General features: G+C 43.7%; 1 protein-coding gene across 3 annotated transcripts in view; it reads right to left on the reverse strand.

The window, feature by feature from the left end:
• Positions 1-26,964, reverse strand: part of LOC145994027 (uncharacterized) — a 358,614-nt gene that overhangs the window by 121,483 nt on the left and 210,167 nt on the right. For all 3 annotated transcript variants that reach the window (XM_083130114.1, XM_083130119.1, XM_083130110.1), the window contains exon 4: positions 1,743-1,853. In XM_083130114.1, coding sequence (XP_082986240.1) covers positions 1,743-1,853 — 111 coding nt within the window. The remainder of the gene's footprint in view (positions 1-1,742; positions 1,854-26,964) is intronic.

Consider the following 26,964-nt stretch of genomic DNA (forward strand, 5'->3'; position numbering starts at 1 on the left):
CATTCAATGTTTCATGCTACAGCCCACATCCGCCCTGGATACCACAACACCGGGCTTTTGTTCTCGTCTCCAGAAGATGAGCGCCGACCCTCTCCGTGTCTGACAGGAGACATAAAAAAAATCATCCCCCTTCCCCCCCAGGCAAGAGAAGGGGGGGCGAGAAAGAAGCATTCTTTCCTTAAACAATGTAACCCATCAGCCCAACAAAGCAAAGAATACGAAATAAAAAAAAATCACGGTAGACAATTCCCACCCTCTCAAAACAGGAGTTACCCCTCCGCATCTCAAATATTTAGCATCACTTCATTTACCTGTGAAGACGAGAGAGAGGTGCGTCCCGAAGGAGTTCCCTCAAGGCGAAACTTACAGGAGAATCTCATCTGGAACGCCACCGGAACTGACGTCATAAGGTATCCATTATTCATCGCCGAAAGGAAAGGGGGGTAGCTAAAAACTAAACGGCCCAGGTTACTCTCTCTCTTTTCATCTACGAAAAGGTCGAATGAATTAATTATAAGGGGAGTAAACTCGACATAACGAAGTAGACGGAATGGCGAAAAAAACGGAAGTGAAAAGTTGGGGGGAGAGATTTGGGGGGGGGAGTCTTGAAGCTGAGATTCCTTCCCACGCTTGATACGTGTGCTGCGTTGCTCAGTGCATCCCACACATGAACGTGTCCCCGTGAGACAACGTTGTAGGTTCGATCTTTCCTTAGTTTGGTTTCTCTAGACGCCAATACGAACTCAGTGCCCAAGCCTGACGAAAATTACAACCCCGTAGCACTTTGACTGATTTGATATATTTTACTTCGCTTTTCTGCCACTTTTGTCTAAGATGAGGATGGGTGATGACATTGATGAAGAGACACCCACAAAGAACACCCAGGCCGGGATTAGAACCCTGGAGCAGTAGTGCGATGTGCTAACCACTGTCCCACGGAGGTCGGCCACCTACAACTTGAAAGCATCCGTAGCTGAGATGAGAATGTGGTCAAGTCGCAAAAAGCAGTTGACAATCTTCTCTTTAGTGCCTACTTAGAATTATAAAGGACTCAATTTTGGCGATTACATGACCACCACACAGATTTTTTTTTTATGACCAAAAACTGCGTGGCGGAGCGGTTAGCACAACGAGCTACGACGTCAGGAATCCCGCCTTCGAATCCTGGCCTGGACATGAGTGCTCTTTGTGAGTGTCCCTTCATCAATGTCATCATATCATCCATCACTTATACTCGTCTTCACGACTAGACAGAAGTGGCAGAAAAGCGAAGTAAAATAAACCAATCAATAACAGAAAAAAAATTGTTTCTCGTAACCAAAAATCTGTTTAAATAGGCGACAAACAAATTATTGTTCAGCAGAACCGAATTCTTTTAGTTTTAACCAAAAAATGAGTCAAAATTACCATATTTAGTGAAATCTATCAATTTTTTTTTATTTTCGTTTACCAAAAGCTTAACCAAATTAAAAATTCTTTGAATTAACAAAAGGAGTTTTGTTAATTCAAAGAATTTTTATTTTCCTATTTGGGTTATTTTACATCGCTGTTATACCTCTTGGGTTATAGGTGACGATGATGAAATCATGAACCAGATAATTTGACAAGCCCTTACCCAGAATACCAAATTGAAGCTTCTGGCTGTGTAGTGCATAAATTATCCTTAAGATCATTAATAAAGACAGACTTCCGAGCACATTTTATGTCAGTTTATAAGAGCAAATAAAAATGCTCGTACTCACCCTAGCGAGCTGTCGCCGCAATCGGGCTACGGCCAGTCGGTCCTTTTGGCCATTTTTGGTCTCCTGCTCTAGGGCCTGCTCAAGCTCCAGAACACGAGCTTCCAAATTCTCCTGCAAATACAAAAGAGCAAAATATATGAAATAACTTGGCTATACATGAAAAACATTTACAAGATAAACCACACATTCAATCCTTATCCAATATCCATAAAGTCCCAACCCAATCACTCACTCAGACATGAATGTTCTCCATGAAGGAAGCCCCTAAGGCAAAAAGTGCTCCAGTACGTCGACGCACGAAATTCTCACAAAAGACCGAGAAAGGCGCTGATGTTACAATGCCAGATTTCAGTTTGTGCACACCGAATCAGATTAGACTGATAGAAAATATAAAATAGAAAATTGAGAGTACATAACAATTATCATTAACAAAGCATTGTTACAAGATGTTCAATTTTAGTGTTTTGTAATTTTAGATGCTTTTCTAGCTGCATTCTTATCCTCGAGATCATCAACAACGCAGAAGATTCAATTCCGAGTTAGAAACCGTGCATCAAACAAGAGTGACATTTACATAAGATGATTCAGTCCAGAGAATCAATAAACATTTACATACAACTTATTACTCAAAATATGAAAAATAGCTACATCATGGCTATTTTAATGAAACACTGTCTTGTTTTTCAATGTTTGTTGTTGACCAGGGAAACGGGCGTTGCTTGGGAACATAAAGAAAGGTTATTTCCACTACGTATTTCAAAATATAAGCGTCAGAATTTGCTATTCCTATTTACCTGTTGTCTCAAAGTCTAGTGTGTAATACTCCTGTTTTCTGATTTGATTAGCCTCTGTAGTCCACGACTGTCACCAAGGCAAGTCTCGTTCCCGGGTTAATCTGGACTGGAGCTACAGTTTACAGTAGCATCAAACCACTATGTACCTTCACATAGTGTATCGAACCCGGGATTCCTCGATTACAAGGCGACGACGTTGTCATGGAAAGTATAGTTTTAAAATGTTGTAATACCACAGTCGGTATAAATCTTATATTTAATAACTTCCATACTACTTATATTTTTCGCAAGACGTACAATTTGCTAACAATATTCTTCATTATGTGTTATTCCTCTCTCTAGTTGCATACATTTAATCTAATCTAATGTTTCACATAACTGAATGATCTACTACTGCTGCTAATAAAAATAATAATCTGTTTGAATACCCCTACTCACTTGTGAATTCGCATTAAATGAAATTATGCTGTTAATCGAGGGATGATTAATTGGTTGCCTTTTCTATTTAATCTCGTTATGCGACCCATCGAAACGGCATAACTCAGGAAAGGAACTACTAATATGCAAAAACATATGTTTGTCATGGTATCTTCTTTTAAAAAAATAAAGTGGTAACACTGCAGCTGCGTAATCAAAGGGTTCCAGTTAGGCCTACGATGTACGTTGCACAGTATTTCGGATCCAAGTTCAAACTGTAGGTCCACTCACGATTAGACTATCTGATCATAAATTGAAACTGAAATTGTTTTTCAAAAAAAAAAAAAGAAAAAAAAAGTTGTCTATTGTTTCGAAACTGAAGGCGAGATTGAGACGAAAATGGGACAGGCTTTATCACTGTGGCCGAGCATGTTTCATCTTTGATATTTGAACACCGAAATTCCCGAGTTCGAGTCCAGAGACGCTAAATTATAAAAAAATACAAACAAATACGTGAGGAGGGGCATCTACCCTCACTATCATGGTCCAAGGCAAGATTATCGCCTAAAAAAATCAATGACAGAAGGAGGATTCAGTTTCGTTTGTTTTCACTATACTTTGCGATCAAGAGGCCTAATTAAATTAAGCCTTTACAAACTTTAAGAGGACTTTCATTAGCATCTCCTCCTGCCTGTCGCATCTTGGGACGAGAAAAACAACAATGGTGCCGAATAGTCATTACTCAACAATTAAAATCCCCCAAACAATCTAACGAACCTGAGCGAAAGGCAACACTAGGCTTGAAAGTGGGATAAATCTTATATCCCAATGAATCCTTAATTGTCTCCCCCAGGGAGAAGAGCTGGAGGAGGACACTTTTTGAAGCGGGGGGAAAATTAAGAAGGAGCCGGAAACTATTGTGGAAAACCAATTTCGAAATCCAATTTCAGGTGGTCGGGAAACTTCTGCCCGGAGTTTCTCGGAAGAAGAAGGGAGGGGAGGGATCCATAGGTTCATGAGAGGCAAATATTGGTTCAAGAATATCAGAAACTCTCCTCCCCTGGACCCGTTGTTCGGCGAGCCTTTTCTCGTTAGTCGAAGTCACCCTTGCGAGTAATTTTGCTGGCCTACCGTAGGCAAATTCGGCCGTGACGTCATAAAATCTCGGCTCATGCAGGTGGACATTACTGTTTGTTGGTGCGATTCTGGAAATATCAACGCGACGTAAGATTCTCATGATAATTCCCCATGCAAATGCAAGCAGCCGCAGTATAGCAGCCAACGGCACCTCCGCCGTGGAGCAGCCAACGGTACCGTCATCAGTGGCTGTGACACTAGTACGACCTTCCGTTGAACTCAATCAATACTGTGGAAACGAAAATTGACTTGCCATTTTAAAAACAGGATCCGAACAATTGTTTGCAAAACCTGGCGTTAACATCTATGCTATCGGGAGGAAGCGTGCTAGTGTACTGACAAGAAAAAATTGCTTTAACTTTTAAAACTGCCACATGTTATCGGGAAACAAACAAACAAACAATTTGACGGCCACATGGGTCACACGATGTAAATTCTGGGGCAATTTCCACCTGTAGGCAATATCTGGAATTCGCATGTCTATATAGAATGAACCACATCATGTCAGACTCCCACAGCGAATAATACCATCGTCCCAAGATGTACTGTACCGATGTTCAGTCCCTGATTTAGCTCTTTTCCCCAAAATAATCTTCCAAATGCTCTACAGCATTATATTAGTAGCGTGTATTCATGTACCATTGCGAATTCGTATTACATGGTAATCATCTTCCTTTAATAAAACAGGGTTCTAAATTTGCTCCTGCTCTCTATAAACAACGAGTGATTACTGATGAGGATAACATCACAAGAAACGAGAGAAGTTGCGAACCACGTATCGCCGGGTGGATAATTACTCAGCCGAAGCAGGCAGCCGACAAATCAGAATCGTAACTCACCCTTAACTGTCCATTATGCTACCGACCCGCGCCGATGACGCAACACTGGAGCTGTAATTTCATTGTCGCTAATGGATATTTTCGGTTTTACAGTCCGCTGGATTTCCACGCTGGATGGCGAATATGCTCTACTTAATGACGAACAGAACGACACGAACGGGATGGATGTTCCCACCAGGGCAGGCAAAACGTAAACACAGAGGCGGCGCTCAAATAAATTGTTACGTACGAGGGTCGTTCGATAACTAAGCTTCAAGAGAAGTGTTTAGGATATGCATGATGCAAGGCTAAGTTGAAAAGAGAGACAGGGATGTCTGCAAAATTGAGACGTTCTCCAGCTTGTTGTCCAAGTCTCATCTCCAAAATTGAAAGTATACGAATATAACGTCGGATATACCACGTGGACCGTGTCTTATTACATGAAGGTAGGTTAAATGCATTGCATAATGTGAAAAAAAAAACAGTTTGTTTTAGTTTGCTTTGATAAGTCTACTTCATCTTACATTTTCGTATCCTAAATCGAGGGTCGAGACGAAACCTGAGCAGAGGTTCTCATAAAAAAATAATAATTAAAAAACCGATTCCCCGTCCTCGAGGAGAGAGTTGGGATTACAGTTTCCCCAAGGACCGAGAAAAGAGTCCTGATTCCTCGTCCACGAGGAGCAAAAAAAGGGTCCTGATTCCTCGTCCACGTTCACCGAGAAAAGAGTCCCGATTCCTGTTCGCCGAGGACCGAGAAAACAGACGAGATTATTGTTTTCCGAAGACAGAGAAAAGTAGTCGAGATTCCTCGTCCATGAGGACCGAGAAAAGAGTCTGGATTCCTTTTCCACGAGAACAGAGTCGAGATTCACCACCCACGAGAAGCGACTGTGCTATCGTGTTCTGTTGCCATTCCTTCCAAATAACGAACTCCCTTTTCTCAAAAGCCCTTCCCTGCCTTTTTCCGCGATGAGCAGAGGCGGCAGCAGCCACTCCCCGTCCTCTCGGCACCGCGTCACAACCAATACCTTCCCGGATAAAGCCTGGAATCAATTTACGAAGAGCCTTAACGCCACGGAACCAACTGAATCAAAGTAATCCTTCACAGAATTCCCGTCATCCCTCATAAATATTCCCCCAGACGTACAGCAGGGTTGCCAGCTTTGAGGGAAATTTTCAGTGCCCGAGGGAGACTGAAACCGGGAAAGATTTATATAAAAAATAAAGAAAAATTCTTCCAGCAACCAAAGTCAGCATATTCAATTGCATCTCATGTTTTTGACTCGAATTTTTTCGAGTCTTATTTTTATACAAAGTTCATGAGGTGCTTTAGTCAGTGTGTTTCATATCAGTAAATGTGTTTCCGCTGGGATTCGAAAATGTGATCTTTAGAATACAACCGTCCCCTATACGTGACAGCATTACACTACAATTGACTTTAGAAATGTACTAAGCAACATCCTCTCCTTTACCAGGACACCTAAGGTAAAGGCAACGTTCCCCGTGGAAATAGCACTGTGCCATGAAGGTACATTTAGGGGATGTGGGGTAAGGCCTAACACATTCTCGAGCTAGGCCATTTTAGAGGTGATGTGATCAGCACCACGCTCCGTCGCTTTTTCACCCTAGGGTTGCCTCCATTGATTTGATGCTCGGTGAGCCCAGAGCCGATTTATGCGGGGACAAAGCCGGAAAAATTTAGACCTCAGATGACACCTCAGTTGAAAATTTCCAATGCGGTTAGAAATAGGAGGCGGCGTGGTTAGCGCAGTGCGTTACAGAGCCAGGGATCCCGGGTTCGAATCCAGAACTATTGGTGTTCTTTGTGAGTGTGTCCATCAATTTCGTCATCTCTGATCCTCATCGTTGCGATTAGTCAAGAGTAACAGAAGAGCGACGCTATTTTTTTTTTTTTTAAAAAAAAAACAAATCAGAAAGAAGAAAATTTCACTGTCGGTGGGAAAAAGTGAAACATTCCCTCGAATGCCTGGAACAACACTGTTTCGCGACACAATTCGCGATGTCGCAGCGGAACAGTGATGCTCGCGTCGTCATCCCGCGGAGAAGATTTCCCCTCCTGCAGCAATCCAGGTTTCTCCCGCCTGGGACTCTCGGGCCAAATCTTCTAAATCCGGCCTCTGCACTAAGAGATGACCGAGTTCGCATACGAATTGCGTCATTATGGGCCTCCAAAACACCTAGCCCCGGAGAGGAAAGGCTCTATACCGGACCTAGTAACGCTGCCTCGATGGAAGCAAGTGAATTCTTCCTCTCCGGGTCCCCTTGTCTTACGGGAAGCGGAAGCGACGGCTTTTGCTACTCCGAAACTCAAGTATTATGCCGACTGTAACTTCCACGGACTTTTTAAGTCCGGAGTTTCCAAGATGGGAATCCCAAATGAGTGCAAATAAGGTTGGTTCCTGCCTTGGCGGAAACGACGGTCCAGAAAGGGTTTTCTAATTGGTCATTATCACGGCTCAGAAAGTTGTTCTGGTCTCCGGGATGCGGTTGAAAGTATTCTTCTCCTCTCAAAGGTACTATTTCTGCAAAGAAATCGACTCGTTATCGAAAACTTCTACTCAATTATGACGAGTCTAATGAAGGACTTATTTCTCTTACATCTTTGTTCTTTCCATTTTTCACATTGCATTGCTACCGTAACAAGTTTTGAATTGATGAAATAGACGATACAACAAGATTCGAACGCATGAGCTCTGATTTTGTAGTGCGCTACACTAACCACTACGCCGCGGAATTTGGTTATTTTTTTCTAATTTCAACTTGACTCAATCGTCACAACTGTTTATATGACCGATAAAAGAACTCACGTCAATACAGTGCTGAAACTCAATTAAAAAAACCTTTCTACAAACCATTTTTTTTTTAAAGATTAAAACGCGAGATATTCTCGAAGAAAATGCAATGCTTGAAAATTCATTCATCTAATAACAATACTTTACAAGACGGGAGAGAGAGAGATAAAGAAAGAAAGAGAAAGTAAGATAGGGAGAAATAAATAAAAAGAGAGAGAAAGATAGGGAGAGAAAAAAAAAGAGATAAAGTTATCAGCTTCCTTTCAACTTGCCCATCCACTACCGCAAAGTAATACATCCTGTGACATAGGCTACCCACACCACGGTACAGCTTTGCGGGTAACATACTCGCCAGGTTACACTTCGATCACAATTTCAATAAATACGATTCTTTGAAAGCAACGTTTTCAAATTTAGTGGTATAATTCAATAATCACAATCTGTCTGGATGACCTGCCAGCGGGGCAGGGTGTCTTGGGATCCCATTTTTGCTTTCATAGTGCAATACACAGCGCAGAACTTTACTTTATGATAATAAATTTTGCAATGCCAGTTCGACAAAGTGTCACATGTTTCATGGGACATTTTTGGATTGGATTGATTTGTTGTTTTAAGTCCACTTTATGCACAGTAAGGCTAATCGGGGCTGGACCTACAGTTTAAAGTGGGATCCGAACCACTATGTGCCTCCACTGGGAATCGAACCCGGGACCTCTTGATTACAAGGCGACGTCTTTACCATTGCGCCATTGGGGAGGCCATGGGACACTTTTGCTTGCGCTTGGGAAATTGATTGATTGGTTTGTTGTTTTAAGTCCACAGTAAGGCTAATCGGGACTGGACCTAGTTTAAAGTGGAATCCGAACCACTATGTGCCTTCATCGGGTATCGAACCCGGGACCGCTTGGTTACAAGGCGACGACGCTACTACTAGCGCCATCGAGGAGTCTTGCGCTTGGGAAATGTCTGCTGCATTTTGAAAATTAGAAAAAGTTATTTAAAATCTCTCGAGAGTTCTGGAGAATTGGATTCGCTGTTTTCTAGATACTTTTAGTTTCGTATTTTCAATGGTGCCTATGTAACAATAATACTGCTGATCTCCGTGGCGGAGTGGTCAAACGCCAGGGGTCCCGGGTTAGAATCTCGGCATGGTGTTATTTGAATCCCTTCATCAATTTCATCATATCATCAGTCATCATATTTGCGATTAGCCAAAGTGGAAGAAAAGAGAAGTAAAATAAACGAAATCAATCAATAAATATAATACTAAGTAAACTGCATGCGAAACGACCCTTTAGAGGGTCAATATCTGCCAAGCAGCTATTAATTGGGTGAAATCTGGTGGGTACATCGAGTCCCATCGACGCTTCTATCTGGCTTTCTATTCTGCAGCCCCCCATCACTGCTATCAAGTAGTTCCCCATCGTCCCCACGGTGACAGATCAACACAGATTTTTTTTTTTAAAAAAATGCAGGAGTTCGAATTATTGGAGCACGGTAGCTCAGTTGGTAGAGCACGCGCAACGCCAGGGTTCGAATCCCAGTGCAGGTGATATGCACCAGGAAACTTTCCAGTCATTTCCGTTTCTGTGCGGCTCTGAGGTCCACCCAGCCTCGTATAAATGGGTACCTTGGAGCAACCCTGGAGAGTAAAGGAGGCCGGGCGCAATCATATATTCCTAACTATGGACGAGATCAAGAATAGGTGGAGCTCTACACATCCAAATCACCCCATATGACATCGTGTGCACACACACACAGGAGTACCCTTACCACGGGGTTCGAACCGGTCGCACCAAAGGCACGATGGCTATCCAGGAGCCAAAGTATGTAGACAACATAAGTAAGACACATATTGAACACTCCAAGAAATATTCTAGACATTTGTTTTCACAATTCAGAACACCGGCTCAGGTCTTTTAGTAAGGTGCAAAGAACATTTCAAGTGCCCCCTTCTTGGCATTTGAGGTCAGCCCAATACCTTGAGTTTCTCCCGGCAGGTCAAACAAAAGACCCCGGATCCGAAGCACAAATCCCCTCACACGCCTCGACTCACAATATGGCGGTCCTACATCACCTCCTTATCGGGAAGGAGGAAATCTCCGAGATTAGCACGTGACTGCATTACGTTTGCAAATCACGTGACTACTCGGGAGCCCATTCCGCTGCTAACGAACTTAAGGGGGAGGGGGCGCGATTTATAGAGGGCGCAACAATAAACCAAACCCAAAAGGTCGCCCACAGGAAATCTCATGCATTCTCTCTCTCCCCCTACGCGAAAGAGACACAAGAAAGAAGGATTGAGATTTTTTTAACACTACACTTATCATTCCACAATGCAATTGAAGTGGAATGAATCCCTTTCATAAACTTTGCTGACGTGGTAAGAATATACGTATATATATATATATATATATATATATATATATATATATATATATATATATCGTTACAACTATAAAAAGGCTATACGTTAGATTAATTAGAGAATTAGTAAAAATCTTCTAAATGTAATATATGAAAAACTTTTCCGTTTTTATTGAGATTTGAATACTTTGAAACATTTTACTTTCATTATACAGCGCTTTTAAAAAAGGATGGGGCAGAAAACCTATAGCGAGAGCGGTAAAAATTTAAAGTCAATGAAGAAAAAGAACATGAGAGGTTGCAAGTTCTAAATTATGTAACCTTCTCCACTCACCTGTCTCCTCATCCCTTTTAGGTCCAAATATTTCTCTAAGGATTTTATTTCCAAATACTCTTAATTTATATTCCTCTTTCGAACCCAAGACTCAAGGCGTAACCACCATACCACTAATACCGGTACTATTCCCAATGCCCCGAGTTTCCTAATGACACAGCTCGCGATCTTAAACCAGTTTCAATGAGGCAAAGTACTTCACTTTAATGCATTGCCCACAAGTCTGTCGTTCTTCTAAAATAAAGAGAGCCTTTCAACAATGGTTCTTTTGTTTCTGCCTTAATTTCCGCCAGGTTCCGAGGTCCACGACGTCAGGCTCTCGTTTTAATCCTGCTGCTGTTTCAATAGGAGCTCGTAAGTCTCCTTTTGTCTTCTGGGAAAGCTCCAGCTTCCATTTCACAATGTCTATCGCTGGAACACGCTCGGGAAAAAAGGGACTAAGGACCGCGTATAATATATCGAATGTGAACTCTTACATAGGTCAAACAAAATTTCGTAAATTACATAAAACTAGAATCTGTGCAAGTGTGTGGGGGGGGGGGGGGGAGGGCAAGCCGCAGCGCGAGGAACAATGTTCAAAGCACCGTACAGGCTTCAGTGGATTGATTTTGTTTTTACGTCGCTTTTATTCCGCTTTTGGCTAATCGAGAAGATGAGGATGAATGATGATGTGATGAAATTGATGAAGGGACATTCACAAGGAACACCCATGCCGGGATCGAACCGGGAACCCTGGCGTCGTAGCGCGCTGTGCTAACCACTCCACCATTGAGGTTGGTAAACCTGACACTGGGCAGCACCAGCACCAATGTCAAAAACTGCAGCGAACTAGATTACGCTACCAAAAATGCATCACCGAACAGATCATGCACCAAAAGGTGTAGCAGCCTTAAGCAGATGAATTCCAAGTTGTGTATACAGCTCAGAGATGTTCATTTTAACTCACCCTCACACGTCTTCGGGAGGGTGAGAATGATGTGTAGCCTCATGAGGGTCGCCCTCCGGATGGTGAACACCTCTGATACAGGTGTTCCCACGAGTGCAGCGAACCAGACGGGGCTAAAATCCGGCCAAGCTAAGAACCGGAGCGGGGAACGCCTTTATGACAGTGACCCGCTGTTCCCGCCTTTACCTACGAAGGAACTTGCGGTCAAATATCCAATTAGCACTACTGCGGCCCCCATGTGTTTGGGCAATAAGTAGCAACCTTAGAATACCTCCTACCCGAAGCGACCAACAAGTAAACAGGACTTTGTCAAAATAACCGTTCTGCGCTGTGATTGGGGTCCGGGAGATAATGTACCACACACACACACGCTTCTGTATTATTGTTAAAATAAGAGCTGTATCGAGCGAACAATGATGCTGGTCTGCCACCACAAATTAAATCACGCGCATATTGATACCGGAGCTCACGAGTTAACGATTAAGGCATATAGCCCTCTACTGTAGTCAGCCAATGCTAATAATCCGAGATGAAAAACAACTGCGACACCCAAAATAATAAACCCTTTCCCCCTAGCACTAACGAGCACTGTCACGATAAATTTCCGCTTCGAAATAACTGGAGGAGACGCGAGAGCCAATAACCAATGACAAGCAAGCAGCATCCGATAAAAGAGCGACGTCACACACATCATCATTAACGCCGCCGTTCATTTGTACTTCCTCGGCTCCAAGTAATCATCCGCGACAACGGTGCCACCTGTGAAGAGATTCTGCGCTGGAAATTCCGGTGTCATGCTTGTTAAAACGGTGCGAGGACCTCTTCACGAGAGCCTGGTATGGCAGAATGGCCATTAAGGGGATGGTATACACATATATTTCAATTCTGTCAAATTGCTCGCGAGTTTTAGAAAAAGTGAACAGTCGAGTTTTGGCTTATGGATTTATCCTCATGTTACTGTTGCAAGCGGATTTCCAAGTCGATAATTAAGCTTTGTAACGCTTATGAAAAATATGATTAATAAATGTGTCGATTCGCATATGTAGTAATTTCTTCATCATGGCAATGCTCGTCCGCATGTTGCAAGTGTTCAGGATACGCTTACGACAAAAACGAGGACATCTTGCGTCCTACAAGCTTACGTAGCCGACTCTTGATAATGTTACTTTCATTTGTTCATTTCAAAGCTCTAAGCGAACGGTACACAACGCCTTCCCACACGATGGGATTCTTGTCTGAATGTCCACGGAGATATCTTCTGATAAAACCTACATCACTGTATACTTAAGACAGTCTATTATCTTGTTGTGCGCCTACATAAATAAATGCAAAAATCAACTCGAACGGGTTCCATTTTATGACATCTCGTGCTATAGGTTTGGAATAACTGGTGTCTTGTAATAATTACGATATCTATTGTTCTCAGGATTATTGTTTCACTACGATGCGGCCTCATACTGGTTAAAAACTTGTTGAAAGATTCGACGTCGTGGTTAGATTACATATACGTATATCTTACCATAGTTTAGATTAATAGCAATCACCAGAACACCTGACTTATGCGGGCGGGGACCGGGACAGCACCCGACTTATGCGGGCGGGAACCGGGACAGCACCCGACTTATGCGGGCGGGAACCGGGACAGCACCCGACTTATGCGGGAGGGGACCGGGACAGCACCCGACTTATGCGGGAGGGGACCGGGACAGCACCCGACTTATGCGGGAGGGGACCGGGACAGCACCCGACTTATGCGGGCGGAGGCTGCAGTACGTATATTTTTGCATGTACACTTTGAAGGATCCTCGAGAAGAAACTCCCAAGTTGTTTCACGATAAAAATACTCCAGGATAGAATATACCTACTGTGGGTTACATTTCTCATAATCGCAAGCTAGTGGCCTGCCTGGGAGCACATCATCTATCTCCCCACAGTGACCACTCAACAGCGTCTCCGGGTGTCGTTATCATCAACGTCACCTCGAAAGACATGTCCGCCCCAGCCCATCTTTTCAAGTGCCGCGTTACCGGCACGTGTCAGCGTCCATCACGATTGTCCGGGAAGAGAACATTGTGGCACCGAGGCCGCAAAGAATTACACGCCGCCTCGACAGCTGAAAGAGATGTTTTCATTTGGGACCCCTTCGATTAAGCAAAAGGGGGACGTCGACCAGCGATATTGCCCCCGTTCTCATTCTTGCGGGGGGCGATTACACCAGGGGCTGTTGCTTTCAGGCGTGACGGAGCTGGAGACATCCAACGACGAAAATTTCATTAGGACCCCCTTTGGAAGGGGGGAAAAAAGGTAGGCGATGTCCATCAGTGTTGTTGGTGGCAGCATTGCCAAGTATATGGGGGAGAAAACGACGCCACAGCGAGGAAATTTAATTATTGTGACTGCACTCTGCAGTTTTATTTATGATGACTTTTACGCTATGAAGAGGCATAGGCGATTTCTCCCGCGGGAGTCTTTGTTGCGTGTTGGTCTTCCTGCCGTCCTTCAAGCAGGATCCGCCTCGTGTCAGTCTCTATTCTTGTCATCCGGCCCTGGCTCCATCTCCCCTCCTGCCGAAACAGCCCTTCGAGTGTCGGCACGAAATTTCAGAGAGAAGAGTGCGAACGGAGACCTCAAAAGGCTGGATCTCTCTCTCTCAACTTCAATGCACTGCGGTACTGAAGCAGTTCCATCAGGCATCTGCTTCCGGAAATTATTCTATCGATCCTGGAGTATCAGATCACCCCTCGATGAGTGAACTCCTTATAACCCATGCCCTAAATTAAAACTACACTACGTCTGGAGTAAAACCGCGCTTAACGGTAGAAAAGAGAAGAAAGCGAGTAGGCGGACCAAAGCAGTGGACGCTATAGCAAACGGCTGCGGTCCCGTTGTCTCCTCCATGCAGTCCCATTCCTTCTCACGCGTCCTTTGCGCAGAGGACCAGTGTTAGTTTGCTTGCTCCACATATTCCTGGAACAGAGTGGAGGCCCGTTATTCTGCTGGACAGGGTATGACGGGCTTCGTGTCCTCCATGCTCAGAGGAACCCCTGCCATGATTTTTGGGATGAAGTGGACAGCAACAATGGAAAGCTAGTTCAGAGTTGCAACTCTCCCTCCATTTAAGGTAACAGGAGGGTGACGCGGGTGGACATTCTACACGTGATCTTTCTGATCATTCGTGCCTTCATCCCACCCACCATAGTTATGTCGTTGGGTGCTGCAGTGGCTGTACCCACTGGAAAGGGCAGGTTGCTTCAGTCATGACCCGAGAAGAGGAAGATGTGGCAACCCTTCCGACAAAAGTGCGGCAGAAGGAGGTTGTTAGAAACTTTTGGCTACTCGCGACGATGAGGATGATTCATGATATGATGAAAGGACACACACGGCATATATAATAGTAGACAAATTATCCATTACTATGTTATTTAATTGTTTCCAAAATGTGGAGCTCAAGAATTGAAACAGAGGCACGAATAAGCAGTGTGTCTGGCGTTGCAGGCATCGGTCGTATCACCATCCAACTTGGAAGGTGGCGACCAGGGTATCAGACTTGGCAGTCGGCGGCCGCTTTGTACAGTCATTTAAAAAAAAAAAAAAAAAAAAAAAAAAAAAAAAAAAAAAAAAAAACTTACCCCATAGAGCCTTAATACCAGTAGCCTTATGGGGGAAGTTTTTCTTTCCACGACTGTACATATGAGCCTTTTCAAAAGTACGACGTCATCCCTCTTCCTGCCAAAATCACAACCGTGTTGCAGTTATCAGTCAGAAACGTTTGCCACATCTTGTTCCTCTTCTCAAGAGGAAAGAGCGAAAATAGCGATGAACAATTTCAGTTTTGTTACTCTTGCGAATACCACGACTTGTGTAGTATCAATGTCATGAAATGTACAGTGTGTAGTGTCCGTAGGAGTCTTAAGGTTATCTAGAATAGAAAAGTTTACCGTGTATATAGCACCGTGCCATGAAGGCATATTTAGGAGACTTAGGGGTGGGGTCACACACATTCTCGAACTGTTGACATTTTTGGAGATGATGTGATCAGCACCACGCTCGGCCGCCTTTATCCCCCCGGGTTGCCCCAGGTACAAAGTGAGGCTAGGTGAGCCCCAGAGCCGCCGAAAATTCCGACCTTAGATCACTTATATATAGTGACCAAATACGTTGAAATGTGCGTGCTGAAGTAACTTCACAATGAAACCAATCAAGCAGAGAAAGACTGAAAACCTAGATAGAGTAAGGTGGGGCAAGACTGCGCAGTTTGAGTTCATAATTTTATATTCAAGCTATGAAACTACAGACACATATGAAAAATGCAATACACATTGCACTATCCTTTGCTGACTCACAGTAAATTTCCGAAAGCTGAATGAACAATATTTCTGCATGAAACAATTACAAAACCGTGACCATGCAAATGCGCAGTCTTACCCGCACCGCGGGGTAAGACTGCGATCAAGTTGGGGTAAGAATGCGCACTTTCTACACAGAGTCACATTTGTATAAAAAGAAACACAAATCACCTAAAAAAGTTCTTCTATCATATGGGATACATTTCTCGTGGCATTCTCACAGTAGGCACAGTGAAGGTGAATTCCGTCCTTCACTTGGGTTAGGAATCGCTAACACAAATCACAAATAAAGGTTCCTGTTTCATACGAGGTGCAATTTTCATGCCACCACTCGTCACATGTGGAACACTGGATCCAATCCTCTACTGGAGGATCGCTGTACTTCTCATTACAACCTGGGCAATTGTACTCTTTCTTCTGGCGTTTTCTGCTTGCTACATTGCTTCAACAATGATGTTCCGTTTGTGTTTCCCCTGAACTTTCTTCTTACTCTTCTCAGCCAAGGAGGCTTCCAAGTTGACTTTGAATGGAGATCCAGTTAACACCTGAGACTGCCTTCCCTTTCGTCGGCGGTGCTGAATATGCTCTGCACGTGGAAGTGGTGATATCTGGTTAACGGAAATGTGCCCGTATGATCCAGTATTGTTAACCCCACTTGTTGAAGGCTGCTCAAATGGAGTTGGAGCTGATACATTTGTCACAGTAGAGGGAAGAAACTCGTCCTCAGTGAAGATGTCTTGATTGAATGGGCATAATCCAGTCACTTCAAAGCCCTTCATGGCATTCCCAACTGTAGCTGCCTTCCCATATTCCTTTGTAAAAATGGATGCCACTTGGAAAACTGTGATTGGGCGACCCGGATGGTTACTCATCCACTTATCACACTCAGATGAATGAAACGACTTCAGTGGACCAAAAAATAATCTAATGGCTGGGCCTTGCAAGCCACACACTTGCACCTGCAAGCCACACACTTGTGGGGTAAAATTGTCCACGTGCGCAGTCTTGCCCCGTGCTGCTTTCCTGAACAAATCACGTGATGCTGCCCAGCCATTGCACAAAGCAATGGAAACTAATACACAGGTGGGCTCGGCATTAACACAGCTTTTTCTATCCATGAAAATCGTAATATTGTATACATTCACAGTGACGTAGTACTCAAAACACGAAGTACCAAAATAAATAGCAAACACCTTCAAAATCTTTTCACTTACCTCTCTCATCACAACGAATTTCAAACGTATCTTCACCACTGTCCACAGCTAGCTACCATCTTGGACGAAGTAACGGTGGCGCAGTGGTGCCAACTGTGTGTGATTTTCACCTCGAAAAACCGGTGCGCAGTCTTACCCGCCGCGCAGTCTTACCCCACCTTACTCTACTGTTCCTTTCTCAGGATAATCGCCATGATTTACACATCATGAACCATCTCAACAGAAGCACTCTTTAAATTACAATGTCCAAACAAACAGGATTTAGGAAACCCAGTCCGTGATGCTCAGTGGCGCTCCCACCATTAAGAAAAACAGGACTGGGAACTTCACAAAACGCGTTTAATTAAGGAGATATCTTTTTGTCCTCTCTCCGCAAGCACCACAGGCGACAACACGGGAAGATAAAAGAGAGGGCAGGAGGAAATATGGCGACCGACTGGGTAAACCGACCTGGGATTCTTTTTCTGAAGAGCGGCGCCTTGCAAGGCCTGCGAACAGAAATCACACAAGGAGGCCCTTAATTGCTGTGACTCGTGATTTACACGTCGTCTTTATCCACGGTTAATGCGACCGCGGAACAACAGGTGCGCGCATACTTTCGCGGGATCCTGGTGCTTTGTAACCTGTTCCCAGGTTTGCCTTCCCCAGAAACCTGCGAGACGGAAAATACAATTTATTTCCAACTTCTTTTGTCTCATAAAAATCGTGCTGAGAGAAACCATTTTGCGGGGGCCTTGAAACTAAAAGATGCCGTTTGTTATTCTGAATGGGGTCGTCATTTGTTTCTCACGATCCTCTCCCGTGTATTTATGAAGGGTCTTCCGTATCATGGTTCAAGCTGTGGTAAGTGTTGAAAGGTTGCCAACCTGGAAGACGTACAGGTTAGAGTACGATGCGCCGTTCAACGCGCATTGTTTAAGTTCACTTTTGCGCTCGGATACGCTAGTCAGGACCTAGCTTGCTGTTTCAAGTGGGATACGAACCACTATGTGCCTCCGTAGGGTATCGAACCGGGAGATCCTTCAACGGGCGACGCACTGATGCTGTCGTTTAAGGAATTCGCCCGTGGCAAAACGTGTTGCGGAAAGACTTAATTCTTGGTTGGAAAGCTGGCAAGACATTGAGGACCCCTGACAACTTTATGCTTCCTTGCGGAAAATTCGAACATATTTATTCCTATTTATAGCCTAGGACCACGTGACATAGTGAGACAGGCAAGATCTTGGACTCAGTATACGTCACTGCCATCCACATTCTTTTATTCGTCATTTTTGTATTTCACTGTACGTATTTTCTACGAATCCTTCATCAAAACTATCCGGATACCCGAATTATGCGTTGCATCCGGAACGATATCGGATAATTTAAAATCCAGTTTTCCGGATGTGGCCATCCCTACACACGGACCCTTCGAACTGGTCAAAGCCGGGCATCCTACAGGATATCATTTCCGGCTGACCACAACCAGACACCGAACTAACTTACTGATTCTCTCCACTGGTATTGGACGATATTATCCAATCGTATTATACTGGTACCTCCATATACAAAGAAGATGACCGACCAACCAACCCACTGAGCACCAACTCAAGCAGAGACGGCATTTCATTTACATTCCGCCGAGGCCCAACCCGTTCTTCGTATGGACCGTATCCGACTACAAATCACCTTATCGCGAAGACCATCTGAATGCAGACACGGTTCCTAACTGTCGCCCGAATTTTCGCAGGTCACGCTCGCCCAGTATTTACGTGTAAGCGTAACGTATTGGAACGGCGGCGGGGGGCAGATTTAAAGGAAACAAGAGCTGGCAATAAGAACGTTTTTATCTGCCTATTTTTCTTCTGCTTATCACCTCGACTCCCTTCCGATTCTATCATTTTCTGGCGCACTGTATAAAAGTTCTTGCCGTGTTTCTAATAATAGTGCAGCATATTAATAAGGAGAAATGAGATGAGGAAAACCGCTACTGTTCCGTTCATTCTTATCTCTGTAAGCATTACATAAACAGGGTGTCCACAAATTCTGAATTTATTTTTGTTTCTCTCGTTGTTGAAGAATTAGGGAAATATTCACCACATCTCTTCCTTTACAGCTCACCAAAACGAGAAATATCACAGATAGTTCGATAAGTGAAGAGTCATTTGTTTTTCTACTCTCGCATCCCTTTCGCTTGTGCCAGTATGTCCTCGTGTTGCCATGTTTCAACTTAGATCCCTTGCTCAATTGACAAAGAAAATCAATGTTAAAACACGTCTCTACTTTCGCTGTGTACGGTTCTCTCTTTCATCATGTTACAAGCACTGGATAAAGGTGACGACGATGTATTGAACGCCGCACGTTTTGTTAAGTAGCTGCAGCCGATTTCATTGTCCACGCACCCTCTACGCATGCACCTGTATATGGTAGCCTCCGCAGATTGGTCGCCGAGACCGGCATTTATTGGCGATACAGATAGTGGCACAAACACACACACAAAAAAATATGCTTTATTAAGAATTTGAATCGGATAACCTGGGTTAACATTGATCGTGTTACTACTACGATACGCAGACAGAGAGAGAGAGAGAGAGAGAGAGACAAGAGATGCGAAAAAGAGAGAAAACAGACGCGAGAGAGAGAGAGAGAAAAGAGACGCAAAAGAGAGGTAGGGAGAGAAAAGAGGGAGGGATAGAAAAAGATACTCAAAAGAGAGGGAGGGATAGAAAAAGATACTCAAAAGAGAGGGAGGGATAGAAAAAGAGACGCAAAAGAGATTGAGGGAAAGAAAAGAGACCCAAAAGAGAGGGATGGATAAAAAAGAGACCCAAAAGAGAGGGATGGATAAAAAAGAGACTCAAAAGAGAGGGAGGGAGATAAAAGAGACTCAAAAGAGAGGGAGGGAGAGAAAAGGCGCGAAAGAGAGAGGGCGAAAAGAGACGCAAAAGAGAGAGAGGGAGAAAAGAGACGCGAAAGAGAGAGAGAGGGAGAGAAAAAGAGAAAAGAGACGCGAAAGAGAGAGAGAGGGAGAGAAAAAGAGAAAAGAGACGCGAAAGAGAGAGAGAGGGAGAGAAAAAGAGAAAAGAGACGCGAAAGAGAGAGAGAGGGAGAGAAAAAGAGAAAAGAGACGCGAAAGAGAGAGAGAGGGAGAGAAAAAGAGAAAAGAGACGCGAAAGAGAGACTGAGACAAAAGACTCGAAAGAGATAGGGAGAGATGGAAGAGACGCGAAAGAGAAGTGAAAGACAGAGAGAAGAAGAGATGTGAAAGAGAGAAGAGCGAGGAGAGAGAGAGAGGGTGAGAGATAGAAGATGAAAGGGACAGATGTAAGAGTAAACTTTACTGCTGAACTTGCCTATATGTTATCGTTTGGAAGAAAAACAGCGGATATCAACTATGGCAGGCGCTGCTCAGCAACCGAAAACAATAGCTGTTAACAGGGCAACGCACAGCTCGTAAGTCACAGCTCCAAGGCGGAAACTGACCCAAAGAAAGTGCGGGAAGACCAAACCACGTGCTCTGGGAACAAATGCGCCTCGCAGGAATAAATCCAGGCAAGAGACATGACGGGAATTCGGATGGAGAAAGGTGGACGCTACCAAATCGCGATGCTGTTGCGGAGCCTTCGAATTTCCGACGGGAGGTTCATTGATGATGACTGCCTGTCTGTCTGTCTGTCTTCTTTCATGGATTTGTGGGAAAACTCAGAACGAGAACACGGTAAGTGAGAAACCTGGCACTAGATAATGTGGAAAAAAAAATTGAACATAAGAAGTGAAAGTAACACACTGAATGGGAATAAACAAACAAAAAGAAATGGGAAAACTACTACACAAAGAGGTTAACACCGAGCGAAACCTGAAAGAGGGGAGGGGAACGGTGAAGCGGACAAAGAGGAAAGTGGTGAAAAACAAATAATAATAACCCGTGGCTCTACAGCCCTGGAAGGGCCTTAGCCTATCTCCCACCTACAATCCTATCCAGATGTGTGGAGATATTCAACCAGTAATGGGGTGACGTAGGGTCAGCACGTCGAACCCGCAGCCGTTATAGGAGATATCCCAGATCGGATTACGCTCCTCACTCGTAGCTCCCCAATTGTCTAAAAATGGTAGGTTGCCACCGGTCCTATACACAGGCCGAGAACCCAGAGACTGAACCCAGGCGGACTCAACCCATGCCGTCCCGCAGTCGGGAGCTCAAAGTGCAGTGCCTTAGTTAGAGTGGTGCACGGAGGTACACGGTGAAAAAACAAAGGGAAAACTAAAAACGACAAGCGGGAAAGATCAACAGCCAAGGGGGGAAAAGATCAACAGCCAAGGGGGGAAAAGATCAACAGCCAAGGGGGGAAAAGATCAACAGCCAAGGGGGGAAAAGATCAACAGCCAAGGGGGGGAAAGATCAACAGCCAAGGGGGGGAAAGATCAACAGCCAAGGGGGGGAAAGATCAACAGCCAAGGGGGGGAAAGATCAACAGCCAAGGGGGGGAAAGATCAACAGCCAAGGGGGGGAAAGATCAACAGCCAAGGGGGGGAAAGATCAACAGCCAAGGGGGGGAAAGATCAACAGCCAAGGGGGGAAAGATCAACAGCCAAGGGGGGAAAGATCAACAGCCAAGGGGGGGAAGATCAACAGCCAAGGGGGGGAAAGATCAACAGCCAAGGGGGGGAAAGATCAACAGCCAAGGGGGGGGGAAAGATCAACAGCCAAGGGGGGTGAAAGATCAACAGCCAAGGGGGAACCAAACAAATTGAGAACTGGTAAAAGCACACAAATAAAAATGCGGAAAAAGGACAAGGATAAAAAGGACAAGGATAAAAAGGAAAAAAGGACAAGGATAAAAAGGATAAAAGAACAAGGAAAAAACGAAAAAATCAAGGGTAGAATGAAAAAGCAAGGGGAATACGGGACAATAGCAAAAAAAAAAGCCACTGGAGGGGAAAACTGCAATAGAGGATGGAAAACAATTGCCACAAGAAAGTTTACAAAAATGGCAATGAAGAGAACTGCTAATATTACACAGTACAGTATACACCGACGAAACAACAAATTATGACAGCTTATATTGCACAGCAAATAGCCATAAATAGAAGGGAAAAGTAACTAAAGGAATAGAAAATAGGTCATCCAGGCAGTTGCGAGCGATAACCAGTGAAAACATGACCAAGATACAATCACTTAGTCGTGTTTTTCAAATTAATCTGGTGCATTAGCAGAAAGGTTATTCGGACTCACCGAAAATTTATCAGGAAAGTTAATCAATGTAATACGTCACACACTACAGTAAACAACACGGAGGTAAAGTTATATATCATAAACAGTATAAAAATAGGTTGACTAAGTAATCAATCATATCTGCCTTAAAAGTCGATGCTTTCACTTTAAATCGACCAGTGCACCGGGGGGGGGGGGATGAATAAACTCCTTTTTTGGGGGATTATTTGTTCATCATTGAATTTAATCACGTTTGGTTTGAGTTGCTGTTTTAAGTCCACTTTATGCACAGTAAGGCTAATCGGGACTGGACCTACAGTTTAAAGTGGGATCCGAACCACTTGTGCCTCCACCGGGTATCGAACCCGGGACCCCGCGATTACAAGGCAATGACGCTACCACTGCGCCATGGGGGAGGCCCAAATTTAATCACGTGTTCATACATTTAGTGGCTGTTGAGGTTACAACCTGTAACACTGTCCAAATTAATGTAAATAAACTTTTCTTTTGCATTGTTTAATAATTTGAAATAATCAAATAGTTGATGCTCCTGCATTAAACAAGAATGAATGAAGGGAATTATTTTTAGTTCGAGTTTCTTCCACTTTTGGCTAATTGCAAAGACGAGGATGAATTGTGATTATATGAAATAGATGTAGGAAAAATCACAACTGGCCACGGGTCCTGACGCCAGAGCCTCGTTGGTCTGCACAATGCAGTCCAGGATGTAACGTGGAAAAGAGATTCACATTGCTGTGTCTCCACAAAGAATCACCCCTACACCCCAAATATCAAGATACCCTAATTTTTCCACAGTTTTCTATTAGGACAAGTCGCTAAACTGGCGCCCTGATCACTTCAGTCTAGCGCCAAAATAAATATTGTTGCATCTAATTCCGAACACTATCCTCCACTCCCCCCCTTCCAACAAGAACGTATAACGATGCAACTCTTACAAACTTGGGATTGTGTTCGAAAGAATCGTTGTTTAGCCGGTTTCATGATGTATCGGAATTTCAATGGTTGATAGATTAATTTGGTTTATTTTACCTCCTTTTCTGCCACATTTGGCTAATTGCGACGATAGGGATGAGTGGCAAGTGTCAAGCACATGAAGGGATTTCAACCCGGGACCCCTGGCGTCGTAGTGCCATGTGCTAACCTCTCCGCCACGGCCGGAATTTCAATGGACAAACCTTTGTGCTTTTATACTTTTCTCATCTCAGGTCTCCATTATAACAACCGACAAGGTGTTAAGCTGGGTGTCTGGGGGGATTCTGGAGTAGTATAGGCGATCGGAGACTGGTGCTAATCACGCCAGTGCATGGAGTTCTGCCTCCTTCCTCGTTATGTCTTTCCATGGTAACGTCGTAGCGCACTGTGCTTCAACCACGATTGCACGATTCATAACTTAAGGTTCATCGCGACGATGGGAAACAGACTGAGAAAATATATACCCGGATTCGAACCTAGGAACGCTAGCTTCGTAAAGTTCTACGCTAACCACTCTGTCACGGCGGATGGCGAGAGAGAAGGAATTGTGCGAAATTCGAACACTTTTATATCACACTACAATGCAAGGTAGTTTGTTTTCGGACTGGACCTACAGCTTAAAGTGGGTACCGAACCCAGAACCTCTTGATTACTAGGCAACAGCATTACAACTACACTATCCAGCAGGCCGAAGAACAACAATAAAGAAAAGTTTTTATCATGGTACACTCAGTTCTTGCACAACGCTTTAAGTGCATCTGTAATAATAAGAGAAAATCAAAACAATACCTGTGACGTTTCTCTTGTTATTCCAAAAGCCTGTCCAGAACCTCTGCTCTAGCTGTCACGAGCCGTACTACACCGACCACCGCCAAAGAGTTCCTCTGTTGTATACTCGGACTCTCGCTACGAGAGTCCCGGTTCGCAATTGCCGAATCGATCTCGATAAAAGTGCCGCTCCCGTCATCTACCGGCCGCCGGGGAAACTAACAGCTCCGGCGTGGGGATTCTTCTTCCCCCAAGGGCATCGATCGGGGGAGATTTCTCGCCGGGAAGGGAAAAATACGGATTCTCTTTTTACGGCCCGCGGAAACGTGCAAATCAGTGCCAAAAATGGACTGCTGGGAGTTAATCTGCTCGCCGAGCGCGTGGAGTATGACCGACCACTTAAGATTTATACGGAGGCCGATACTATTCCGGCCTCTTGTTTTTAACAGCTCGTCCAAGTTCGGGACGATTCGGGAAAGAACGAGCAGATGCGAGAAGCACAAATGAGCGACGTGGGAAGCAGTTTCCTCATAACTATTCTCCTTCTTTCCTTTTAAAATGGAGCTGCAAAGTCTTTTGCGCCATCCTTGACTGTAGTTGCGACGATGAAGATGTGCAATGACTAGCCACTTTACGCGCTGAAAGACTAATCGGGACTGGACGTACAGTTTAAGTGGGATCCGATCCACTTCTTGATTACCCAAAATGACAGGACACACACACTTTAATGTCCCTTTTCTGCTACTTTTGGCTAAACGCAACGATGGGGATGAAATAAAACGTAATGGACGACACAAGCCCCTGACTATACTATGTCCGAACAGCAGAGCCTAGTCAGCCTGAAAAAAAATCAGCCCAGGCATGGAAGATAGGTGAACATTTGAGTGCGTTCAGAGACCAGCCCTTCCACCCCAGGGACTCGAATTTGGAACCTTCGGTTTGAGGATCAACAGTTTTTCGAAATGAACATGTTTCATGAATGTTATATTGATTTCAAGAACAAGAGTACAAAAACAGATAAGATTTTTAATAACGATACTCAAATTATATCATCAAAACTTTAATACTTCAACGACATACACAGCTAAAATTTCATAACTCTTTAAGTATGATTATGACATAATTGAATGCCTGTTACCTTAAAAGAAGCAATACAGGGTGAGCATAAAGTCTTTCCCTGATTGTTAATATTTATATCTCAACTTCCACGGTAGATAGGCAAATAAATCCTATGGCAATAAGTAGTGCAGTCTGATTCTTATTCTCTTGTCTGACGATCCCATACCATGGCCACCGCGTTCGCCGGACATAATCCCTCTTGGCTTTCCTTATGGGGTTACGTTAAGGACACTGTGTTTAGTTCACCAGTTCCTGATATGCAAACTCTTCAGACACGAATACGAGATGCTATAGAGACGGTGACGGAAGAGATGTTGGCAAAGACATGGCGACAAATTGAGTATCGCCTAGACGTTCTAAGGGTAACAAAGGTAGCACATGTCGAAGTGTACTGATAAAAAACTTTATGAGTTAAGCTACCATTTCCAACAAACCGCATATATGTATCTAGCATAGTTCTTTAGCAATAAAAGTTTGTAATCAGGGAAAGACTTTATGCTCACCCTGTTATTATGCATCATCCACCGTCCAAGGGGCACTTTTTTTTTTCTGATTTTGGATGTTCAAAACTTAGGTCCGCCGTGGATTCTATTGAGTCTTGGATCCGTGAGTGTGTGTGTGAATTGTGGCCGTGCGGTCTAAGGCGCTGTGCTTTGGGCTCAGACTGCGGGACGACATGGGTTCGAGTCCGCCTGGGTTCAGTCTCTGGGTTCTCGGCCTGTGTACAGGACCGGTGGCAACCCACCATCGTGAGGAAATTGGGGAGCTACGAGTGAGTAGCGTAACCCGGTCACGGACATTTCCTATAACGGCTGGGGGTTCGACGTGCTGACCCCACGTCACCCCCTTACTGGTTGAAGATCTCCACACCTCTGGGTAGGATTGTGGAAGGAAGACTGGCAGTCGGGAGATAGGCCAAGGCCCTTACGAACTGTAGAGCCACGGGTTATTCAGTTATTATATTTTATTATTATATTTATTATTATAATTATTATTATTATATATAATATTATATATAAATAAGCAAGTTCTTTTTGCGATGTTTCACCGAAACATCGGTAAAAGTCGCCCGTAACAAAATTTTCTTCCCATTAAATTTATTGTTACAACAATAACTTTTTTTTCAACAAGAAATCAGTCTGTTTTTAGCAGTGAAGTACAAGATGTATAAATAAAGAAGTTAGCTCAAAATTATCTGTTCTAACCTCAAAATGAAAGAGTATAAGAGATGGTGTGCAGTCTGCAATCTTTTATCTTTAGAAAAAAATCCTCTCAACTTCAAAAGAAGCTAAGGAGTCATATTTCAATTAACGAATAATAATATATTTTATCTTCCACTGTGAAAGCCCTAGCTCAGTAAAATGAAAAGTCCTCAGCGCTGAACTGGGTTTCCATTTATAACTAATGTGGCAATAATTAAAGGAGTACAATTTATACTTCCCAAGATATTATTTCACTTTTAAAAATTCAATACACACTCAGTTGCAGCTTTTAACGAATTTGGGAATCAATCTTCCAAACCAAACAAAGACGAATCGAAACCAACAACTTTTAAAACACTGACAGGGTTCTTAATCTCAAGGGCTCCCTGTTAATTAATAAACATTATACACAATAGAAAGTTATTTGCTAGTGAAGAATACAGTTATAAGCAGGGCCCGGATTTTGACGTCGTCTTTTTTCCTATGTAGTATGCATTGCTCTTATGTATTAAAATCCAGAATACGAACCTCTGGTTATAAAAATGTGAATTTTATTGTGCATTTTTTTCACAAAATTTCCCATTTTTACGTCATTTTTTGGTAAATTTTCACGTTTTACGTCCTTATTTTTGTTTTTGCAATTACATTACGTTTCACTCTCTCATATTTTTAGCCAGGAACAGATTTATCGCTTTGATGGCGGTAACAATGAAAACAAGAATGCTATTGCCACGCAATTGTAGGAACAAAGTAGCATGCA

Source organism: Lepisma saccharinum, chromosome 1 (assembly GCF_977018435.1).
Source record: "Lepisma saccharinum chromosome 1, izLepSacc3.1, whole genome shotgun sequence".
In the NCBI taxonomy this organism is placed as follows: domain Eukaryota; kingdom Metazoa; phylum Arthropoda; class Insecta; order Zygentoma; family Lepismatidae; genus Lepisma; species Lepisma saccharinum.